We start from the raw sequence: 20257 nt of genomic DNA, 5'->3' as shown, positions 1-20257 counted from the left end.
CCGCACCCCGCGGTGTGGGGCTGCTCTTGGGGCAGCAGGATGAGCGAGCGGGCAGAGCGGGGACCCGGGGCAGGAAACGCACTGACCCCACGGTCGGCCGTCCCAAGTCATGAACGGTTATTCGAAGAACCCCCTCCCCCCGCCACGAAGATCGTTCCTAGCTGGGGTAGCGCACATGTTCGACTTGGTAAGGGAGTTTTCTGAAAGATCCGCATCATTGAAAAGAGGGAAAACTTAAAAAAAAAAAAAAAGGGATGGAGGTGCAGAAGTGAACAGAAACCATTTACACACGGATACTTGTGGAGCTTTCCTCCCACTTTAAAACAAAACCCAAACAAAACACCACCACTGCATCCTTCTGCACACACGCAAGTTGGAGGCAGACGTTAAAACTGGGCACCTGCATTTCAGTTAGAACCATACAATGGTTTGGGTTGGAAAGGACCTTAAGATCATCTTAATTTCAACCCCCCTTGCCATGGGCAGGGACACCTCACACTAAACCATGTCACCCAAGACTGCCCAACCTGGCCTTGAACACCGCCAGGGATGGAGCATTTACCTCTTCTTGGGCAACCCATTCCAGTGCCTCACCACCCTCACTGTGAAGAACTTCTTCCTTATATCTAATCTAAACTTCCCCTGTTTAAGTTTGAACCCGTTACCCCTTGTCCTATCACTGCAGTCCCTAACGAAGAGTCCCTCCCCACCATCCTTGTAGGCCCCCTTCAGATACTGGAAGGCTGCTATGAGGTCTCGACGCAGCCTTCTCTTCTCCAGGCTGAACAGCCCCAACTTTCTCAGCCTGTCTTCATATAGGAGGTGCTCTGGTGTTCAGCAATACCAGAACGGCACACAGTGCTCCCAAGTGGGGTCTCACAAGAGCAGAGGGGCAGGATCACCCAGGATACAGTTCACTTACCTTTTGCCCCAAAGCTGCTGCCTGGATTGCAGGTTTCTGCTTCAAACTTACCTTTGGCTTTCCCCAAGTGAGCGCCAGTGTTGGGGGTGTGCCACCACCAACCTGCTCCATCTGCCTTCAGCAGCAAAAAAATCAAGGTGGTGATACACAGTAACTCTGCCAAGGAGGCCAGCCTTATGCACAACCTCTTAGCTGTTTACCCTTCCCATTAAATTTCAAGCAGCTGCTGAAGTGAAACGTTCTACAAGCCGTGGGGTGGGAAAAGCCCCAAACCAAGAATCCATGCTTAGTCTGTATATATGTGCCACACTTGTGTTTTTAAGGTTGTTTTTATTCAGGAAGAAAAATTAATTTTTTTAAACTATAAATACAAATGCCAAGTTATTACATGAGATATCCAGAGGCTTTATATTTTTTAATTTCTCACAAATAATTCCTATGGAATTCAACATACAATAGGGAAACCAAACAAGTTTAAGTTTTGCATACAATGAAAACCAAGTTACAGAGTTAGATGCTGTCAATTTGCCAATTCATAAGGATTTCTAACCTCATATAAATGAAAGCTCATAAAACAACTATAATTCAATTCATTAATGGTACAGCAACTGTCATCTCTAACAGTGTTATCTGCATTAAGCAAGCTGTCTATAACCAGGTGTACTTTACCACTGCTTACTCAGTGACATCACAAAGTTTTAAAATATTTTATTTATATACTGTTACCAATATATATATGTACTGCAAAGAGGGCCAAACATTTGGAAAATGTCAATTTTACACAACATCTGCATGAATATTTCTGCATTTTTTCCCCAAACAGCAAAGCAGAGTCATTCTTTTCACACAGTTTCTTTAATGTGTCAAAAACCCCACGTAAATCCATCTATATAAAAGAAAAGCAAGCTTAACAGCAACTTTTTCTCATGTGAGAAAAAACAAAAGGTGTATCTATTTTAGACATTATCTTACATGTATCTGAAGAAAAGTGACTACCAAGAATAGGTTCACTAATTTATTTAGAAATCATAGAATGTTTCTTACAAAAGAGCATTACACTGTGCACACTGCTCTCAAAGGATGCCAGGGACATGTGGACTAGCAGTATTCTCCCCACTTCCAAAGAAAAGATACAGTGTACATAAAGCAGGGTGTTCACAACAATTACAATGAAAACATTACAATTTACCACCAACAATGAACAAAAATAAAATTCACTCTCTGCTGCTGCTTCAAAATTTCAATGTTAGTCTTGTGTGCCCTTTCCCTCCCCCCATGTATTTGTAAGGAACTAAAACATTACATCTGGTGGACAGCAAAGATTCCACTACACCTCAAATGCAGAACACCTATGAAGCAGAGGAATGTTGGCTTTTTAAACAGAAGCAGATTAAAAAAACAAACAAAAAAAAAGGGGTGCAGGACTCCTTCAGTTCTTCACTAGTCTTAGAAAAACTTTCCAGAATACTGCTTCACACTATAAAAAAGAAAAAATAATCTTGCATTAGAATCCTTCAACATCTGCATACTGCTTCACACTATAAAAGAAAAAGAAAAAAGCATGTATTAGAATGATGGACCATACATCTTGCATCAACATTCACAATGACATTCTTAGAGCAGATTAAATTACAAATTCCTAATACATTTATTAAAAGTAAGTAATTCCAAAAGATGAATGGCTATTATAGGTATATTAGTGTTTTAGGCGCATTTAAAAGTCAGTACTCTGAAGCCAAACATTTAAGTTGAAACAGTAAAATCTGCTATGACAGCCAACATACTAATAAAGCAAAACTAACCAAATTAAATCTGAAGCTGTTAATATTTGGTGGAAAAGACACAGTAATGTCAACAAGGTATGAAATGCTGCATAACAGCACCAAATCGATTTCAACTTGTCCTGTAGAGGCATGGTCTGTGCCATATGGCAGACTGTGATTTGTTGTCAATTTAGTTATCTAAAAACAACAAAATCACTAGTCTTCCACACAGAACTAGGCCAACATCCACTGAATCTTCTATATTTTCTACAGGCTCTATGTAATTTATTACAAGTAGTTTTTTTGCAGCAGTTTTCACCACAGAAATGAGAGGACTGCTTGGTTAAGGCGTCTTCCAGCAAGATTAGTTTTGAGGGTGTCTTCATTTTAATTAGAATGGAGAACTGAAGAGAATCAAGGCAGAACTACCACTCGCGATGTTAGGTTCAAATAGTTACTTAAAACCTGCCTTCTAAAAACTGTATCGCAGAGAAGAGCAGCTTTAGAATGTACATGTCAGGCACTTTAGAAGTTGACACTTCAGAAGCAGGGACAACATTAAACTTTAACTTGCCTGTTCTGCAGTAAATACTGTGCATTTTGTATCTGGTCCTGTGTTCCCGTAATAGTTATTATCCGATCTTCTGAGCCTTCTAATGGTTCATCAATTTTGATTGAAGCTCCCGACTCATGACGTATCTGTTTGATTCTCTGGCCTCCCTTTCCAATAATAGATCCTGCCAACTAGGGGAAAAAAAGCAAAGCATTCATTTCCCGGTACAACGTTCTCTCTAAAAACAGTTACAAAAATCACAGCCGTGTTTCAGTAGCTTCTCTAAGTTTAGTTTTAAGAGTTGCAATGGAAGCTTAATTCTCTACATCCTCAGAACATCCACTGCAATATTAATTGTATAAGCACTGGTAGGATAAGAGTGAGAGAACCAGTTCTGATTTGCAAAAACTGAATTACAGAGACCGTATCTATTACTAAATATTACCAATTATTAAAATTGTCTAGTGTGTCTCTAAGGAGAAGACACAAACCTAACACTCAAAGCATCAGATTTTTGCTGATTTAGAAATACTGGTTTTATATTAGAAGTACTTATCAAACACCCTAAACACTTCTGATTCACTTACATAGTCTGAGAAAAGGTTGCGATTTTTTTGTTGTGTTTTTTTGGTTTGTTTTTTTTTGTGTGGGTTTTGGGTTTTTTGTTGTTGTTGTTATTCTTTTAATAAAACACAAGCTGAAAGCTTGTCAACTTTACTTACATCTTTGGGAATCGTTACTTGTGTTGTGATGATGGGTCCACCAAGGTCTCCATATGAACCGCGCCCCCCTGCGTAAGAATAATCTGATTTAAATGTATGCATCAAGCCCTTCAATAACTACATAATGAAGTACATGTAAAGGTTCTATATAAATACTTACCATATCCAGAGCCACCCTCAAACTGGAAGAGAAAGAGAAAGAAAGTGAATCGCCATACTTCATTAACATTTTCATCTTAAGATTCATGTGGTCTGAGCCTATTTTACACAAAAATCTCAACCACCAACTTTAAATACAAGTGCTATGCCATGAAAGGCAGAAAAGAGGGCAGGGGCTTGCCCCTCTGCCAGACTGGCGACAAAGCCAGTCAGTTCTACCCAACACCAAAATGGACCCACTGTTGCCTAAAGCTGAGACCATCAGCAAAGCTGGTGGGACCCCCGTGATAACATTTAAGCAAGGGTAAAAAACACCCCTGTGTGCACCAGTAAGAGATGAGCAAAAGGGGCAACAGTAAGACAAACAGCCCTGCAGACACCAAAGTGAAGGAGTGGGAAGAGGCGCTCCAGGCACTGGAATGGAGATCCTCCTGCAGCCCCTGTCAAGAATCACACTGGAGCAGATAGCCGTACTGCAGCCCATTAAGGATCCTACGCTGGGGGCAAGTGGACATGCCCTGAAGGAAGCCACGAAGAGGACCCACACTGGAGCAGTTCTTCAAGAACTGCAGTCCACTGTAAACACCCCCATTTGAGTAGTTTGTGAATGACTGCATCTCATGGGAGGGACCCCACACTGGAGTAGGGGAACAGTATCAGGAGGAAGGAACAGAGACAAAGTGGGATGAACTAACTGCAGCTTGTCATTTCCCATGCCCCTGTACCACTCATGGCAGAGGAGTGAAAAGAGTATGGAATAAGGGAGTCAAGTTGAGCCTGGGAACACACGTGAATGGTGAGGGAAAGGCGTTTTTACTTTTCCTCTCTGTTTCTCACCATGCTATTTGTATTTTTAAGCGGCAGTAAACTAAGCTTCCCCAGGTCAACTCTGTTTTGCCCATGGTGGTAGTTAGAAAGTGATTGCTCTCTCTTTATCTTGAGACACAAGCTTTTCCATCTTTCTCCCCTCATGCTGCTGAGGAAGAAGAAAGAGCAGCTAGGTGGGCACCTGGTAGCCAGCCAAGTTCAACCAATCACAACGACTCATTCCCAGAAGTTGTAAATCAACAACTTTTCCCAAAACACTATTCACCTGCCACAGCCTTTTAGAAGATCAAAATGGAAGCTAATCAGACCAAAGATCCAAGCTTATCCTCTGTCTCTAAGCAACTTACTGCACAATCATGTTACTTAGTGTCCTGGTTTCGGCCAAGACACAGTTAATTCTCTTCCTGGTATAATAGCCAATACAATGCTGTGTTTTGGCTTTAGTATGAGAACAATGCTGAGAGCAACAACTAAAACATCAGTGTGTTAAGTACCACTTACCCTGATCAAGGACTTTCTCAGTCTCATGCTCTGCCAGTGAGAGGGGGCACAAGAAGCCAGGAGGGAGCAGAGACAGGACACCTGACCCAAACTGGCCAAAGGGGTATTCCATACCACAGCACGTCATGCCCCGTATAGAAACTGGGGGGAGTTACCCGAAAGGCCAGATCACTGCTCGGGTCGGGCTGGGTATTGGTCAGCAGGTAGCGAGCAATTTTATTTATCACTGGTTCTGCCTGTTTGGGGTTTTCTATTTGGAGGAGAGGGGGTTTTGCCTGTTTGGTCGTCTTTTTTTTTGTTCTTGGGGTTATTGCTCTCTCTCCCCCTCCCTCTTTTTGTTGTTATTACTATATTTTACTTTCTTTCAATTTTTAAATTGTTCTTATCTCAACCCACAGGCTTTTAACCTCCTCCTCTCCCTCCCCCCCCCCCAATCCACTGGGAGGAGGGGTAAGCAAACGGCTGCATGGTACTTAAGTTGTCTGCTGTGGTTAAACCACAACATGTACCTATAGAAATTGTAATACATAATAGAGCTTGCAGTGGAGTCCAAAATACAAAAGAATGAAGGACTCTATGTCAAACTTAACTCAGGCTGATTAGAGCAGCATATCTGCATACACACAGACATATTCCTGTTGATATTTGCCACAGGATCCCTTTTTGGGCTAAGCTGTTTTACAGAACAATCCTCCTTTCCTTGGTTTTTTCTGCCTCTGCAGAGCACAGGGCAGCAAATGAATTTGACAGCAGATGAGTTAAACAGTTACAGTTGCTGTGTTTATGTAAGCTAAGAATTGACGTTTCATACTAGGCAGCACTTCGCCATCTTGTGACAGCATGAACACTTGACGGTCTCCACTAACTTCCTTTCCCAAAATCTATCCCATCAAATGGTTTATTTTCAAATACACTGATAATAAAAGCATTATAGTTCATCTACAAGTGTAAGTAAGAAGCTTCTTCTAATATTTACTGTTTGAAATACGAGAAAACACAACATTCTGAAGTTAATATAAAATACCTATCCTAAATTCATGCACCTACAGTGGATCTGTTACTGAGAAAGTTGCTATTTACAACACAAAAATGGGGTGTGAAAGAGGAAAGAGGCACAGCTCCTCTCATTTGACTGTGCTGCTGCATACTGCCACATTTCTATTAACATTACCTGCCTGCAAAGACACACTGTTAAGACAACCTACCAATCAATTCTGAGTCAGAAGGACAGCTTTATAATTTTCATTAGGTTCAAGTTGCCACTGACTACGCTCATGATCAAGAAAAACCCATTATCACTTAACCTGTTCACTGAAGCAGTTTTCAAAAAAAGTTGAGCACACTCACCAACTCTGGTGGCTGCATATCGTCACAGGCATCAACATGACACTGCATCATCTTCCAGACACAACACAATAGCAGGAAAAAAGGAAAGAAATCTAAATTAAGTTCATGTCGTGTCGAATTGTAGGTAACTTGGCAAGCAAATACAGTATGTACTGGTACAGAGAAACATTTATGCTACAACAAAGACTTAAAAGTATGTGATTTAGACCACTTTCAAGACTCGCTCCCTTTTAATTTGACTTTGAGGGAACTGTAAGTGGTCACACTCACTTTTTTTTTCCTTTCTGTGGTGTAAACAGACTTTTCCCTCTAACAAAGAAGGATAGACAGCTAATGGCAGAGCAAAGCTTGAACAGGCCTCTTTTTTTTTCTTTTAGAACATCTTCAATTGCTATTATACATAAAAATATTTTATTTCTGCCATTGTTAGAAGAAGCTTTTATTTCTGCCATGCATTAGACAATGAAGGTTTAGTAAGATCGAAACAAGTAACTGTCAGTGAGTATCTTTATGCCAATAGCAGGTCAAGCAGGAAGGACACTGCTTCTTACGTTCTACCAATTCACTTCCATATACCTCAAATAACTAATAACTAGACTAAGAATCTACTGCTGCCTAACTACAATAAAATTTAATTATGTTCTTAAAACATGTGATATGTAGCACTTCCTTCTTTCAGATTTCTATTTCAGCAATTAGTGTTCATCTGTACACCCTAAACCCAGCTTCTTAACAGGCTCTCAACATACCTAACAATATTCTACTCTACAGACTCATTTGTGCTAGTGATTACTACTACTAGAATAGAGGCCATGGGGGGTTTTTTTTGGTGTTTTTTTTTTTTAAACAGTGACCTAGGAGAGTGAAATTTTTTACTTTCATCCAGCATCTGCATGGATAAATAGAAGAGCTGTCATACACTCTTCTTTTACTGAGCTTTTACATGCTTGTTAATGTCACATTTCAAACATTAACAAGATTTTGTATTTTTTTTTAAGGGTATGTGCCTTTAATCAAGTGTTTATACATCAAGACACATATGTATGTACACATACATTTAAGTTAAAAAAAGGACCAAGAACTGGGAAGCATTTGAAGGAACAAAAGCACATTAGAAGTCTGAAGACACAGAAGTCTGAAGAGACTGTCCACTTAACAGGAGACATTCCGATTTAAGTCTCTTACTAACTCAGATTTTAAAATTTTTAGTATTTTAAATTTTAGTACTTGATCAGTTAATTAAAAAAGAGATGAGGGGCTAAAATTACTTTATATGCTTGTTTGCTTTATTTTCCACTCTTCCCACTGGTATCTGCGCGCATTTATGTATCTGAAAGACCCCTGAGGATGAGGGTGTTAAAAAAGAAATACTGGAAATACATTCAGGTTTTTTTGAACTGTTAGAATAGCCCTTATAGTCCACAGGCATTTGATGTGGAGTAGTTATACAATGAAATATACAGCTCTGTTAACAGAGAAACAAAAAAAAAATAAGCCTGTCTTTCAGGAAAAAAAACTCCAAAAAGGTTTATAAGCCAAATGAACTCTCTAAACAGCAGTGTATAATTCAACAGGCTAACAAACAAATATCTTCTTTGGTGGCTGACTCCTAATGGGCAAGAGGAATTAACCTGTCCTTTAAAATTAAAATGTGTTTTTCTCATCTCAGCATTTACAAGCCTGTCAATACTGTTGTATTGCTGGGATTCCAGAAAACTCACAGTTCAGCACCCATTTTTAAAGATCCTGGACTACTCAATCTTTCTGCCTTTAGTGAAGAGAACTGGCAAAACCAACCTCCAAAAAACCCCAAACAAAATCCTACCAAAAAAAAAAAAAAAAAAAAAAAAAGAAAGAAAAAAAGAAAAACAAAAAACCCCACACCCAAACAAACAAAAAAACCCCCAAGCCGAACCAAACCCCACCAACCAAAATCCCACACCACCAAAACCAACCCCAAAGAGAATCTGTATATTCAACAAATTCAATATTTCCGTGATTTTTGAAATGTTCATCTAAGAAAAGCAGCTGTTCTTGCCTTTTACTGCATCTCTGTAAAACAGAATTTATTCTGGTTTACTATTTTCTTCTATATTATTTTTTTTTTTTTACTATTTCACTTTATTCTGAAATAGGAACTTTGTGAAAGTGCACTTCTGCTCTCTGAGAGTTACCTTTCCCATGCACTGCTTAGTTCACTTATAGTTACTCTGGTTTAAATTCTGCTATAGAATGGTTTCTGTACGAAATGAAGGGTGGCACAGGAAGATCTTACATTTCTGGCATGACATCTCCAGCTTCAGCCTCACAATCTAGGTGAAGATTTCCTATCTGCTTACACAACTTAGGATACTAGGATGATGGCAAACTAAAACTAGAATTTAAATCCAATTTTTACTGGGAAGCAGACCTCACTTCAACCAGGCTATGATACTTGGTCAGAAAGAGCCAATGCCATAAGCAGCCTCAATGTGAAGAGGAGATAAAACTGATTTTTCAGAACAAAAAAAATTAACAGAAATGACTACACTTACTTGTGAAAACTCATGTCAAAAAAGCAAAGGTCAACCCGACAAAAGTCAGGCTAAACAGATTGTGTATTCTAGCTGGAATGGAATAAAAATAGAACACACTACTGCCCAAGAGTCAAGCCAAGGAAGACTATGCTCAACCAGATATCCAAAGATGGGCAGGCTTATATGCTCAGTTTTATATGCTCTAGCACTGGCTTTATTAGCTACAAATATATGAACACAAAAACTGAGCTTTGAAAACATGTAAATATGAGTAAGGAATCTTGGAGGTATACTTCTCAATTCTTCCAGTTTCTTAACATGTAAAGTAGCATGGGTAACATTTTTTTTTTAATACTGTGCAAATTTTTCCTTTGAATATTTATAATAAGCATGTGACATTCTTACGTACTTCCAGTAAATCTTACTCCCAAGGAGGAAATATGTAAAGCCCATTTAGGTAGCCCATTTCATAGCTCTTCCATTCATTTAAAAGAAAAAATCTTGTCTCACCCGTCATCTTAAAGCAGGTGCCAAACAAAGCCAGAGGAGAAAAGAAGATTGTTACTATAGAGATTTACCTCCCAGACATATGATTTCTCTTCCCAGGAAAGAGGAATCTAGAACAACAGCAGATGACAGCTGGGAAGTCACATTTCAGAATACAACATGGTAGAATATATTTAAGCCTTTTTTAAGATCCCATATACTATAAGAGGTTTTTTTAGCTCTGCAAGTATTAGCATTAATATGGTTGAATGTACCAAATTTAATTTAGGATTCAACTTAGCAGTGGCCCTAGCTCTGAAACATCTGGAATTACAGTGTTTTTTTTTGCAGACAGATAAACCAGCAAATAGACAAGAACTGATTTAAGAGCAATTACCTTCCAAATTAACTAGAGCTCTTCATTAGATACTATTCTATAATCTATATTACACTGTCTATAACTTGTGCTTGCAATAGCAGTGTTAAGATGCTTGTATGACTCAAAAAATTTCAGGAAAGCATTGTTCTGATACGTTTTCTTAATCTGAAAAACCTAACAATTCCCATTTCTGTCATCCTTATTAAAAAAACTAACAAATGGTCAGCGCAAGAAAACCTGCAGGATGGAGCACAGTCAAACTTTTCTCCCTGCCATCAAAAACGATACAGAAAGGAAGAAAACAGATCATGTCTCAGATACCACTTACACCCCAGACATTCCTCCAGAGGAGGGACCATTTGTATGGACAGAACATTTTAGTTTTATCATCAGAATCATGCACGTCCCATACTTAAGGGCATGCGTTCAGCAACAGTATCTTCAGACAGTCCGTATTCTAACTGTGCTTATGAAACAGAACAAAGCAAATTTTAAACTCATACCATGCCATCGTAACGGTCTCCCGGTCTGCCCCTTCGGTCATAGGACATCAGATCTCTAAAATGAAAAGGAAGCAACATTATAATACAATTCTTTTATTAGAAACTAATTTGCTTCTTCTAATTTAAATTTTCACATTCATGGTTCACAAACAACTTTATTTCGAACTTCTGTAGCGAAGTACTGAATGACACAGAAGTTTCTGAACCATAGTCCTGGTAGACTACTACAGTGCAGCAAATGAAAAAATTCCTGTACTTTTCAAAATACTCTCTAGTCTAGTACACATGCAATCCTTGCATAATCACTTTCCAACATGGAAGCATGGAAAAAAACACTGGAAAAATCAACATGTTTCAGGTGACTGTATACAATGTGAACTTTGTGTAATTCATTTATGCAACAACTCACCCGCCACGAGGAGGGGGTGGAGGAGGAAGAGGAAGGTTACGAGCTCTGCTGCCACCTCTACCACCACGACCTGGTGGAGGTGGTGGAGGTCCTCTGCGAGGGCTCATGTCATCATAATCTCTTCTCGATGGAGGCATAGGTCGTCCACCACGACCAGGGGGCATTCGATCAAAACCTCCTCTTCCACGCATTGGAAAGCCAACTGGACGTCCCCTTCTATCATCAAACATCATTGTGAAGCCACCGTAGTCGTATGTCTCATCGTAGAAATTGGGATCATAAGGCTGGGCCCGTCCTTTAATTGGAGACTAAAACAAACAAACAAACGAACAAAAAAAAAAAAGCCCCCCCAACCCAATTAGGACGATTATAATTGGCATATTAAATTAATATACTAAATGCATAAATATGAATATATTTATATTGCACAATGCTGGTAAGAAAGGAGGACATGGTGATGCATTTCCTGTGAACTTAACTGTGACAGAAAAGCTGCTGTTACTTATCAGTGGCAAATAACATTTGTCTCCCTCTTCAATTTCTGCATCTTAATGATATGCAAGGCATGAATAATGGCTCACTAGTACCAAAAATTGCTTCCCACCCCCATAAGGTGCACCGCAATTCTAGAAAACAAAAATAGTTTCAAAAGGTGGTAACAGTCAACCACTTTGTTACTGGAATGTAGGAGATACTGAATTCAAAATATAAACTGAAAGATATCATTTTCACAGGCCCCTAATATTCATGAATGACAACGAAAGACTAAATTTATTAATAAACATTACCTCAGAGATAAGATCCAAGATAATCTTGATACATTCAACGACTCTATCAGGTTTTCCACCAATAAGCACCACTCTGTCAGTAGAATGAGGACAACACTCTTGGAAGAGCTTAATGGTGGTCTGAGTGTTCTGTTGAAGGAAAAAAAAACAAAATCCAAGATTGTCTAACCTAAGTATTTAAACAAATTTATAAATGCATTAAAACATTTTTAAAGAAACAATCTGAAAGATTATTAAATTCCCAGCCATTTTAAGTGCACGCCTGCTTCTGAATGCTCACAACAAATTTAAGACTTTTTTTTTTTTTTTATAAAAAGATCTGTACTGACAGTTTTGTGTAAAAAAACCCGAAAACTTTCTCCTCTTTCAATTATGGCTCTTCATTGTTTAATTAAATACAGCAAAATGACCCCAAATCCAGTAATAGCTTCCAGGTTGTACTAATCTTCACATGTCAAGGAAGCACACTATGGATGTTGCTACCAGACATAATGCATTGCCTTCCTCAAACCATGCAAACAGGCATCAGCTTATACCTGAACTGAGCTGTAACTGCCTGACACAATGCCAAGGAAGGACAGAAAGCATAGTTGGTTGCTTTAAGTTCACAGAGACTATTAGGTTTTTCAAATCTCATTCCTATACTAGAAGAAAACAATGGTCTTCCAGGAGATAGAATTTTTTTTAGAATTATAAAAATAAAGCCTTTCTACAGTAATATTCAGGCACCTACTGAATTACCATTTTAAGACTTTGTAGAGATGCATTCACTCTAAATCATTTTGCATGTCCAACCACATGAATATATATAGTCTATGCAGTTCATTCTAGAAGAAGCAATGAATACCATTTTAATAAAAAAACAAAAACAAAACTTTCTTCAAAAACATTACTGCAAATATTGCTTAGAAGCTGGACAAGAAGTCAAAAGCTCTATCACCACCACAAACTTTATTTCTGAGGGTTTGTAAGGAAGTTGCAATTCTCAGATCCATCTCAAGAGTATCAAAATCATGTATGCAGTATGTTCTGAACAAATTACTGCACAAAAGATACTTACACTTGTCCCTTATGAACACAAAACACCAAGTTGTTTATTGAACAAAACCCAAACCTCAGAACAGGGAAGAATTACCTCTCTGAGTTCTTTAATTTTAGCCCCCTTGACGCCAATAATCCCTCCTGCCAAACTTTGGTGAATGAGAAGTCTCAATTCGCAGTCAAAGTCGCTGCCTTTGTAGTGTTGATACTGTAAGAAAGATGTATACACGGAAAATAATAAAATATTAGTTACATTGAATTTAAAATATTTGGGGTTTTGTTATGCTTTTTCCAAACACAATGGTATGACTTGATTATTGCCAAATTGTAACCCTGTATTTCCTTTGATAGGACCGTAACTATTTAAGCACCTCACCTGAACATAAGCTGATTGTTGAACCTGTTTTCCTTATTACATTACACAACTTGTAGAAAGGTTTAAGAAGGTCTCAAACAGTGCACTGCTCATTTACAAAGCCAACACATGACACAAATCACAACATAACTGCTTGAAAGTGGGGACAAAACAATCCAGAAAGCAAGTATTTTAAAAGGGTAAAGGCTGTTTGAAACAATAAATTATTAAATAGTGATTTAATTAAGTTGGCATCAAAAAAATGCCAACATGTACTTTGAAAGACATAACCCTTCTTTAAAGGCCTTTTTGGTTTTATTTTCTAACTCCCTGTATTTAAGAAGTGGCAAATCTAGAACCATCTTGTTTCATACGCTAGTATTTTATCTCTAAAAAGAAACAAACATTGAGACATACCTCTTCCAAAGTTGGGATAATCTTCTTCAAGATTTCTCCAATTGTCTCTATATCTGCACTGATACTCAAGATGCTGTTGTTGGAGAACGTAACGCCAGACAAAATGGAGAAGATGGAAAAGAAGTAAATCCTTTTCATCATCATACACAAAATTCTAAGAAGATTTACTACACAGAAGAGCTTACAATTAATATTCCCCATTTAAAGTAAACCTGTTTGCTCAATTTACAACACATGCATCTTTGTTTATGCCCAGTATATACGCATGATAAATTTAAGATTAGGTAGCTCTTGCAGAGAGAAAAAGAGAAAGAAAGACAGAATGGGCTTTTGGAAGGGCTCAGATTAAGTGGGCAAGAAATTGACGCAGAACTGAAAGGTGAAGTGAATATTCATGTTCCCCGCCACCACTAATTTAGGATACCCTCGCTATTACATTGGTAAACTGGCACACCTTCTCATATAAAAAGTGGGGATATGCAAGTGGTGAACATCGTATCTGGAGTAAGGTTATGAAACCAGTTAGAAATCAGATTACTAATGGGCTCTCCAAGAAAAACAAATACAAATGCAAGACAAAAAGAAGACAAAACAAATGGGAAGCGAAGAAAAGTGAACCAGAGTTAGCATTTCATCAGAAATAATTATGAACAGGCAATGTTGAGGGGAGCAAGGTGGGCCACAAAGACAGAGCGAGAGACTATTTTTGAACAATTTGATTTACAATGCAGCAAATATGCAACACTTGAAGCTGTGCTCCTTCCATTGAAATAAAATTAGTGGATTGTTTGGGTGGGCAACTCACGTAAAAGTTCAGTGACAAAAAGACTTAATGGGGAAAATAAGACAGAAAACTTGAAAAAAAAAAACAATACACCGTCTATAAGGGGATACTATTTAATTATATCAAAGGCAGGTAATATAATACATTTCTCTCTTTCTAATCAGGCAGTGAGGCATAAACTGTTGGGACATACCGCTCGGGGCCACTGCTGTCTGGGACTGAAACACTGGCATTGTACTGCATTGGTCATTGGCGTTCGTGGATGTTGGCATTGGGCATGGGCATTCAATCAGAAGTTGTCAAGTATGGTACCCGTTTGGCAACGAGCACATTTTTGGGCATAGCCAACCAGGGTTTCACATGGGCGTTCAGGGGCGGATGGGCCAACGTCATGGTGGGCAACGCAGGGGCAAGTCGATCCAGTACATGGGCAACGGAGATATATGGCCAAAAAAACAAGGAGAGGGAAGAGGGGGAAAAGCAATAAATTTTAATTTAATACAAACTATACTCATTACTCTCAATTAATGAAACAAGCTTAAGTTGTTCTGAAGACTAACACAATAATGGATTGCTACACCGACTGTGGCTTAACAGTATGGACCTTAAAAATGAGTCACTTGATCTGACTAAACTACCTTTAATATATGATGTTTCAGTAGCAGGCTGGCTCATGAGGGTAGACACAAAACCTGTCGAGATCGGTATTACAAGAACCTTGGGCAAATCGGGAAAGGTAGTTTTCCAGACCAATCTAGATTATCTGGACTTAGGTGACGTATTGATTCAAAAAAAAGAACCAAAAAAAAAACCAAAAAAAAAAAAAAAAAAAAAAAGAAACAACCCACAAAAAAGAAAAGGACCCTAAAAACCAAAAAATCAACTAGCTGCCGAAGTTAGTGAGCGTATGTACAATTCCTGACCATTTCAACTTAAATCTGGTAATCTCGTTGCGGTAGTTTATGAACTTAGTTGGAACTGATTTGTATTAATATGTATTGCCAAATCTTGTGTTGAACAGAGTCTTGATCGGGAAAACTGTTGAAATTGTAGCTGATGTTAAGTACAGGAGTGTAAACAAATGGAATTTAAGAAGCGCTGCCAAGTTTTATAAATAATACACAACATTAATGCTAAGCATGTGTCTAATCACAAGAGTCAACCCACTGTAAAATGTGAATAGGCAAGTAAGTCATGACCATGGAAAAGTGCTTCCAATTAACAGAATAGAATGTTCCTTTACTGTCCTACACCCACATTTAAATTAAGCAACTTTAACATTAATGCCTGTGCTTCATGTGCAAGCTGTTAAAGAACAGATGGACGATTCTGTCTGTTTGCTTTTTAAAGGAAGTTAAAGAATTCCTCTATCACTGGGTTAAGCCAGCCACCTGCAATGGTTTCAGTAGTACTGCAATCGATTCACACATATGGGAAATGGTACAATTAAGGGTTTTAAGCTTTGTCAATATTTCCAATTAGGATGTTAGTGAACTTGAAGTGTGAAATTTGGTAGAATCCTATTCAAAAGTGAAGAGATTTAATATAAACCTCTTCTCCCACATGAGTCAAGCTGGGTTTTAATTACAATAGAAATTGGGGAATTAAGTTATCTACTCTAGCAATCGATACAAATGGCTTGTAACTAGACTATTGATGTCTAGAGTTGAGTTGCTCCCGTTTCTAGAAAATCTCTTGACGTAGTGCTCTGAAAGAATTGGTGTTAAATTAGTTTAAACTCATATATACTCACGTCTGTACGAAGTGCCTTAATATTTTTGCCTCCTTTTCCAATCACTGCTCCAGCATTCTGGAAAATAGTTTTCAGAAGTTAAGTTATGCCAACACACCACAGAATACATTTTTTAACTCAAGACTAATAATGGTAAATCTATTTTAGCACTACTCTGTTGGCCCAGGAACTAGGGGCAGGCAGGCATTGCTTTAGGAAGTTTCAAAACAAACTGAAACAAACTGATACAGTTTGTCCATGGAAAAAATGGACCAACAGCTCTTACCACTGAACTAAGGAAAGAGAAGAGTATTCAGTTTTGCAACCAATGATTCAATTCCAAATAGAAATTTCCAGGAAATTCTTCCTAGAATCTCACACACCATAGCTCTAAAAAATATACTGTATGAATGTAACATAGTCAACAACTTCCATAACTCATTTGATCAGCTTTCTTCTCTGTTTTGTTGGGGTTTTTTTTCTTTTTGAAGGAATGTATTTGCAAATTCCACTTCTGCATACCAAACATTTCTTGATATTTTCAAGTACTAATTTTGGTTTCTACCTCTGTAACTTAACTGACCTCTTAGAGCAGTATATTCTGAAAAAACTTGAAGCCAATGTTAACAGCCACTAAAATCCAAGTTCCTAACATAAACAGGAATAAACTGACAGATGGCAAAGAAAAGTAACTGCAAAGCTGTATTTTTACCATCGTATTTCAAAGATTGCAAGCAAAAGCACTGCTTTTGTTACACAGATCATAATTACGTTAACAGCATGCAAAACATTTTATGATACTCCAGGTAACTTGACTGTTAAGACAGAAATGCAACACAGGGGTAAGGTAACATTTCCCCACGCCAATGCAAAAAGACTTGAAATATTTAAGTAGTACAAGACATCTGTAATACTAGAACCACCTAAAGCAAGCCATACATATCAACTTCACTGTAGCTAATTACTCTTGTCAACAAACCCATTGCAATCTCCAAAGCATTACTCCCATCTTTATTCCTGTTGATACATATGAACAAGTTTAGCGGAGCTGCTTGGAAGAGTTACTAATAAGAAAGTTCTCTTGCATTTAATTTATGATCACTAGCTGATCATTCTCTAAACTGTTCCCTTTCCAAAGACTAATAATGAGTCATTCCCTTCAAAATAACAATCTTCCACTCAAATATAAGAGCACTTTCTAATTTCTATTGCTCTTTTCTTTTTTTCAACTAGTACATCTGTTAAAAATAACAGTACTGATCCTTAGGATCTTACCCTTTAGGAAAACCTCTGAAGATAATTCCATCACAATACAATTTTTACTATAGTTCATGCACATTTGAAGACATTCATGGTAAGTTATCGTGTATTAATACATCAATAATAAACATATATTCCAACATACACTGTTACTGTTTCGAGCAGTGCTATGAACAATATCAGTAAAACCAAAAAAGCATACTTTGCTCTGAAGCAAGATGCGCAATTCAACCATCTCATCTGTGTTCCGAGATCTCTTGAAGGCCTGCTCTTCCTCCATATCTTCTGCAGGACGTTTGCCTGTAGAGAGATCCATAGGGGGGAAACACAAACATTTGTTTAACTTTCTAAGTCATATGAAGTGGAACACATGCCAAATTTATGCTCTGTATTTTTAATGCATTCTTTCCTATTAGCCCAGCACTAATTAATTACTGATGCCTACTGAGCAGCCACAGGACACAAACAGGTCTTCATCATCTTACATATTGATTAACTACTGCAAATTCATTTAAAAATCTGTGAACTATGGTTTAAAAGAGAATGTTGCATGAAGCAAGCAAGAAATTTACGACACACTGTTTAAAGCATGTCATGCAGCATCATCCATTTGGTGATCTATGGTTTACAACTGGGAAAAACATTTCAGGCAAGAAGTTCAAATGCAGTTTGTCCAACACTGAAATACTGGTGGAATAATAGTACAGTGGCACTTCAAATACAGTTTGGAAAAAAACTGACATGAATCAATGACAGAGGTCCTAACTTCCTCCCTAATTGTGCCCAGAAAGCTTTCCATGAAGCTCTTTAGAGTTATTTCCTGTATTTATACTCCTCCATGTAAAAACTGCAATAAACAAAACACAATTAATGGATATGCCTGATGGTATTCTTACATTCACACTAACCACACAGGTACTGAACATTTAGCTACGAAATATTTTCAAATCCTTAGTCATAACCTTCAGCTATTTATCCCACACTTAGAACATGGGATAAATAAGAAAAATTATGTGTTCATGTTTCAAAAGCATGTGTAAAGATGTTGCCTGATTAAAAATGAAAAGATTTAATACAGAATGCAAAGCTACTACAGATACAAACATCTGATACAGTTTACAGCATTACTAAATCTTTAGGAACACTGAAACTTACACAGGTTCTTTCTAAGAAGAAACAGCCCTTCAAAAAACTTACCATTTGTCTCTGTGTTGGTAAAGGTCTCTTCCTGTTGTTCAGTCTCCATTGCCCTTCTTTCTTAGGTTGGCAAGCAAAATCTGTTGAAGAGCAGAAAAGAGAGAACATCTCTTTTGTGAAAAGGCAAACTGTACATTGTTCTAAAAGGAAAAGGCAGAAAGAAATGCCTGGTTTCAGAACTTACCGCTGCTATATATTCTTGCTGAGAAAAACTCAAGTATTCCGGGCGGGATCAAAATCCAACAGCCTATTGCTTCAAGAACCTATGAAAACAGCGTATTATTATCCGCTGTGACTCTGCCCACTTACAGCTCTGATTCTCACTACAGCCAAAAACCAGAGGTTTGACTTGAGTTTTTTCCTGCAAAGCGTTTCTCTATGAAAGAGAAAGCATACCCTGGCCAAACACATAACTGTAAGGAGACAGAAAACAAGTATGTAAACTTACATGTATGTAAACTTACAATCAATGTCTGAATTACAGTTTTTGAACACACGCTGACCAAATTTACTAAAAATTATTTTCATATATTTAAAGTGAACATGTATCCAGCTCCTCTTTTCAACATGTTACATGACACACACATTGAGTTTATCTTTTAAACAACGCTATGTAACAATCAGCTCCTGCTGCTTAGGTCAAAATAATTTAAACTAAAAACAAATGAACAAAAAGTCCTAGTATAATAATTATCCACATTAATTCTATAAATTCTTTACCAAGTTACTAGCAAGCACTTTAGCATGCCTTCCACTCAAATAAATAGATGAACAAAAGACAACTACTAAGCACACTGGGGAATGAAACATAAAAATATCTGCCCCTGTAGATACATATAATCCTCTGTTCACAAACACTGCCAAACCCCTGAAAAGCAGATGAACCTCACCATGGTTTTCTGAAATAGGCATCTTATTTGTGACCTGCTTTTTGTCAAGTTCATCTTGGAACACTAGGTAGTCACGTTAGAAAGTAGTCCAGACAAAGGAAGTATTTGTGCAATCGTGTATTTCCCTTTCATATTGTATCAATTTTTTTGCCCCAATAAATTATAGCCACTCATTCTGATGGCATTCATGTTTTTTAGAGGCGGGGGGGGGGGGAAATGGTGCTTCTAACTTTTTAAACATACTCTCAGGCAACTGTTCATTTATAACTGTTGCCCACTTGTGCAGGCTAACAGCAGGCACTTTAAGTGAGCCATCAGACACCCACAGATTTAGTGACAGCAAAAGCTCAGGCACACGTTTGCCAAAACGCTGTTACGTGGGGTGAGAGCAGGGAGGAGCCGAGCAGATTTTTAGACGGTTTAAATAGCTCTTTAGGACCCCGGCTGCTTTATTTCCACCCATCCCCAAGAAATTTAGGTCTGCAGGGAGCGAACCGTAACTTACTGTTCAGGGCTTAGTGTCCCCTACTCGCGTGTATTTACCAACCTTGCTAAGCCTCCCCTAGCCGCCTGTAGATAGTGCTCTCCGATACCGCGCGAGATCACCTTGACTAATGCCATTTAAAAACAGCGAAAGGGTATAGCGGCAAAGAAGCGGGAGGCAGCACCAACAACCACAGACATAACACACGGAGCTGGGCAAAG

The 20257-nt window shown here is 38.2% G+C and overlaps 1 protein-coding gene across 1 annotated transcript; it reads right to left on the bottom strand.

The window, feature by feature from the left end:
- Nucleotides 1–1924: 1924 nt before the first annotated feature.
- Nucleotides 1925–18927, bottom strand: HNRNPK (heterogeneous nuclear ribonucleoprotein K). Its single transcript, XM_010013961.1, has 15 exons — nucleotides 18847–18927; nucleotides 18663–18742; nucleotides 17668–17765; nucleotides 16227–16283; nucleotides 14667–14710; nucleotides 13690–13762; nucleotides 13012–13125; nucleotides 11877–12005; nucleotides 11089–11396; nucleotides 10680–10734; nucleotides 6796–6846; nucleotides 4121–4142; nucleotides 3961–4043; nucleotides 3260–3429; nucleotides 1925–2460 (listed from the first exon to the last, which is right to left on the bottom strand). The coding sequence occupies exons 2-15, from the start codon at nucleotides 18709–18711 to the stop codon at nucleotides 2427–2429; spliced, it is 1287 nt and encodes a 428-aa protein (XP_010012263.1). The 5' UTR covers nucleotides 18712–18742; nucleotides 18847–18927; the 3' UTR covers nucleotides 1925–2426.
- Between the last annotated feature and the right edge of the window lie 1330 nt (nucleotides 18928–20257).

This window comes from Nestor notabilis, unplaced genomic scaffold, assembly GCF_000696875.1.
Source record: "Nestor notabilis isolate BGI_N333 unplaced genomic scaffold, ASM69687v1 scaffold23014, whole genome shotgun sequence".
Classification (NCBI taxonomy): domain Eukaryota; kingdom Metazoa; phylum Chordata; class Aves; order Psittaciformes; family Psittacidae; genus Nestor; species Nestor notabilis.
The sequence above is the reverse complement of the archived record's forward strand: the minus strand, read 5'-3'. Positions and strand labels throughout refer to the sequence as shown.

Bases quoted from the DNA above. Each gene is read 5' to 3' on its own strand.
- HNRNPK (XM_010013961.1), bottom strand. From the start codon at position 18,711: ATGGAGACTGAACAACAGGAAGAGACCTTTACCAACACAGAGACAAAT. The intron at 12,006-13,011 runs GTAATTCTTCCC...TTCCTTCAACAG, and splicing joins AAATTAAAGAACTCAGAGAG to AACACTCAGACCACCATTAA. The intron at 4,044-4,120 runs GTAAGTATTTAT...CATTTAAATCAG, and splicing joins TGAGGGTGGCTCTGGATATG to ATTATTCTTACGCAGGGGGG.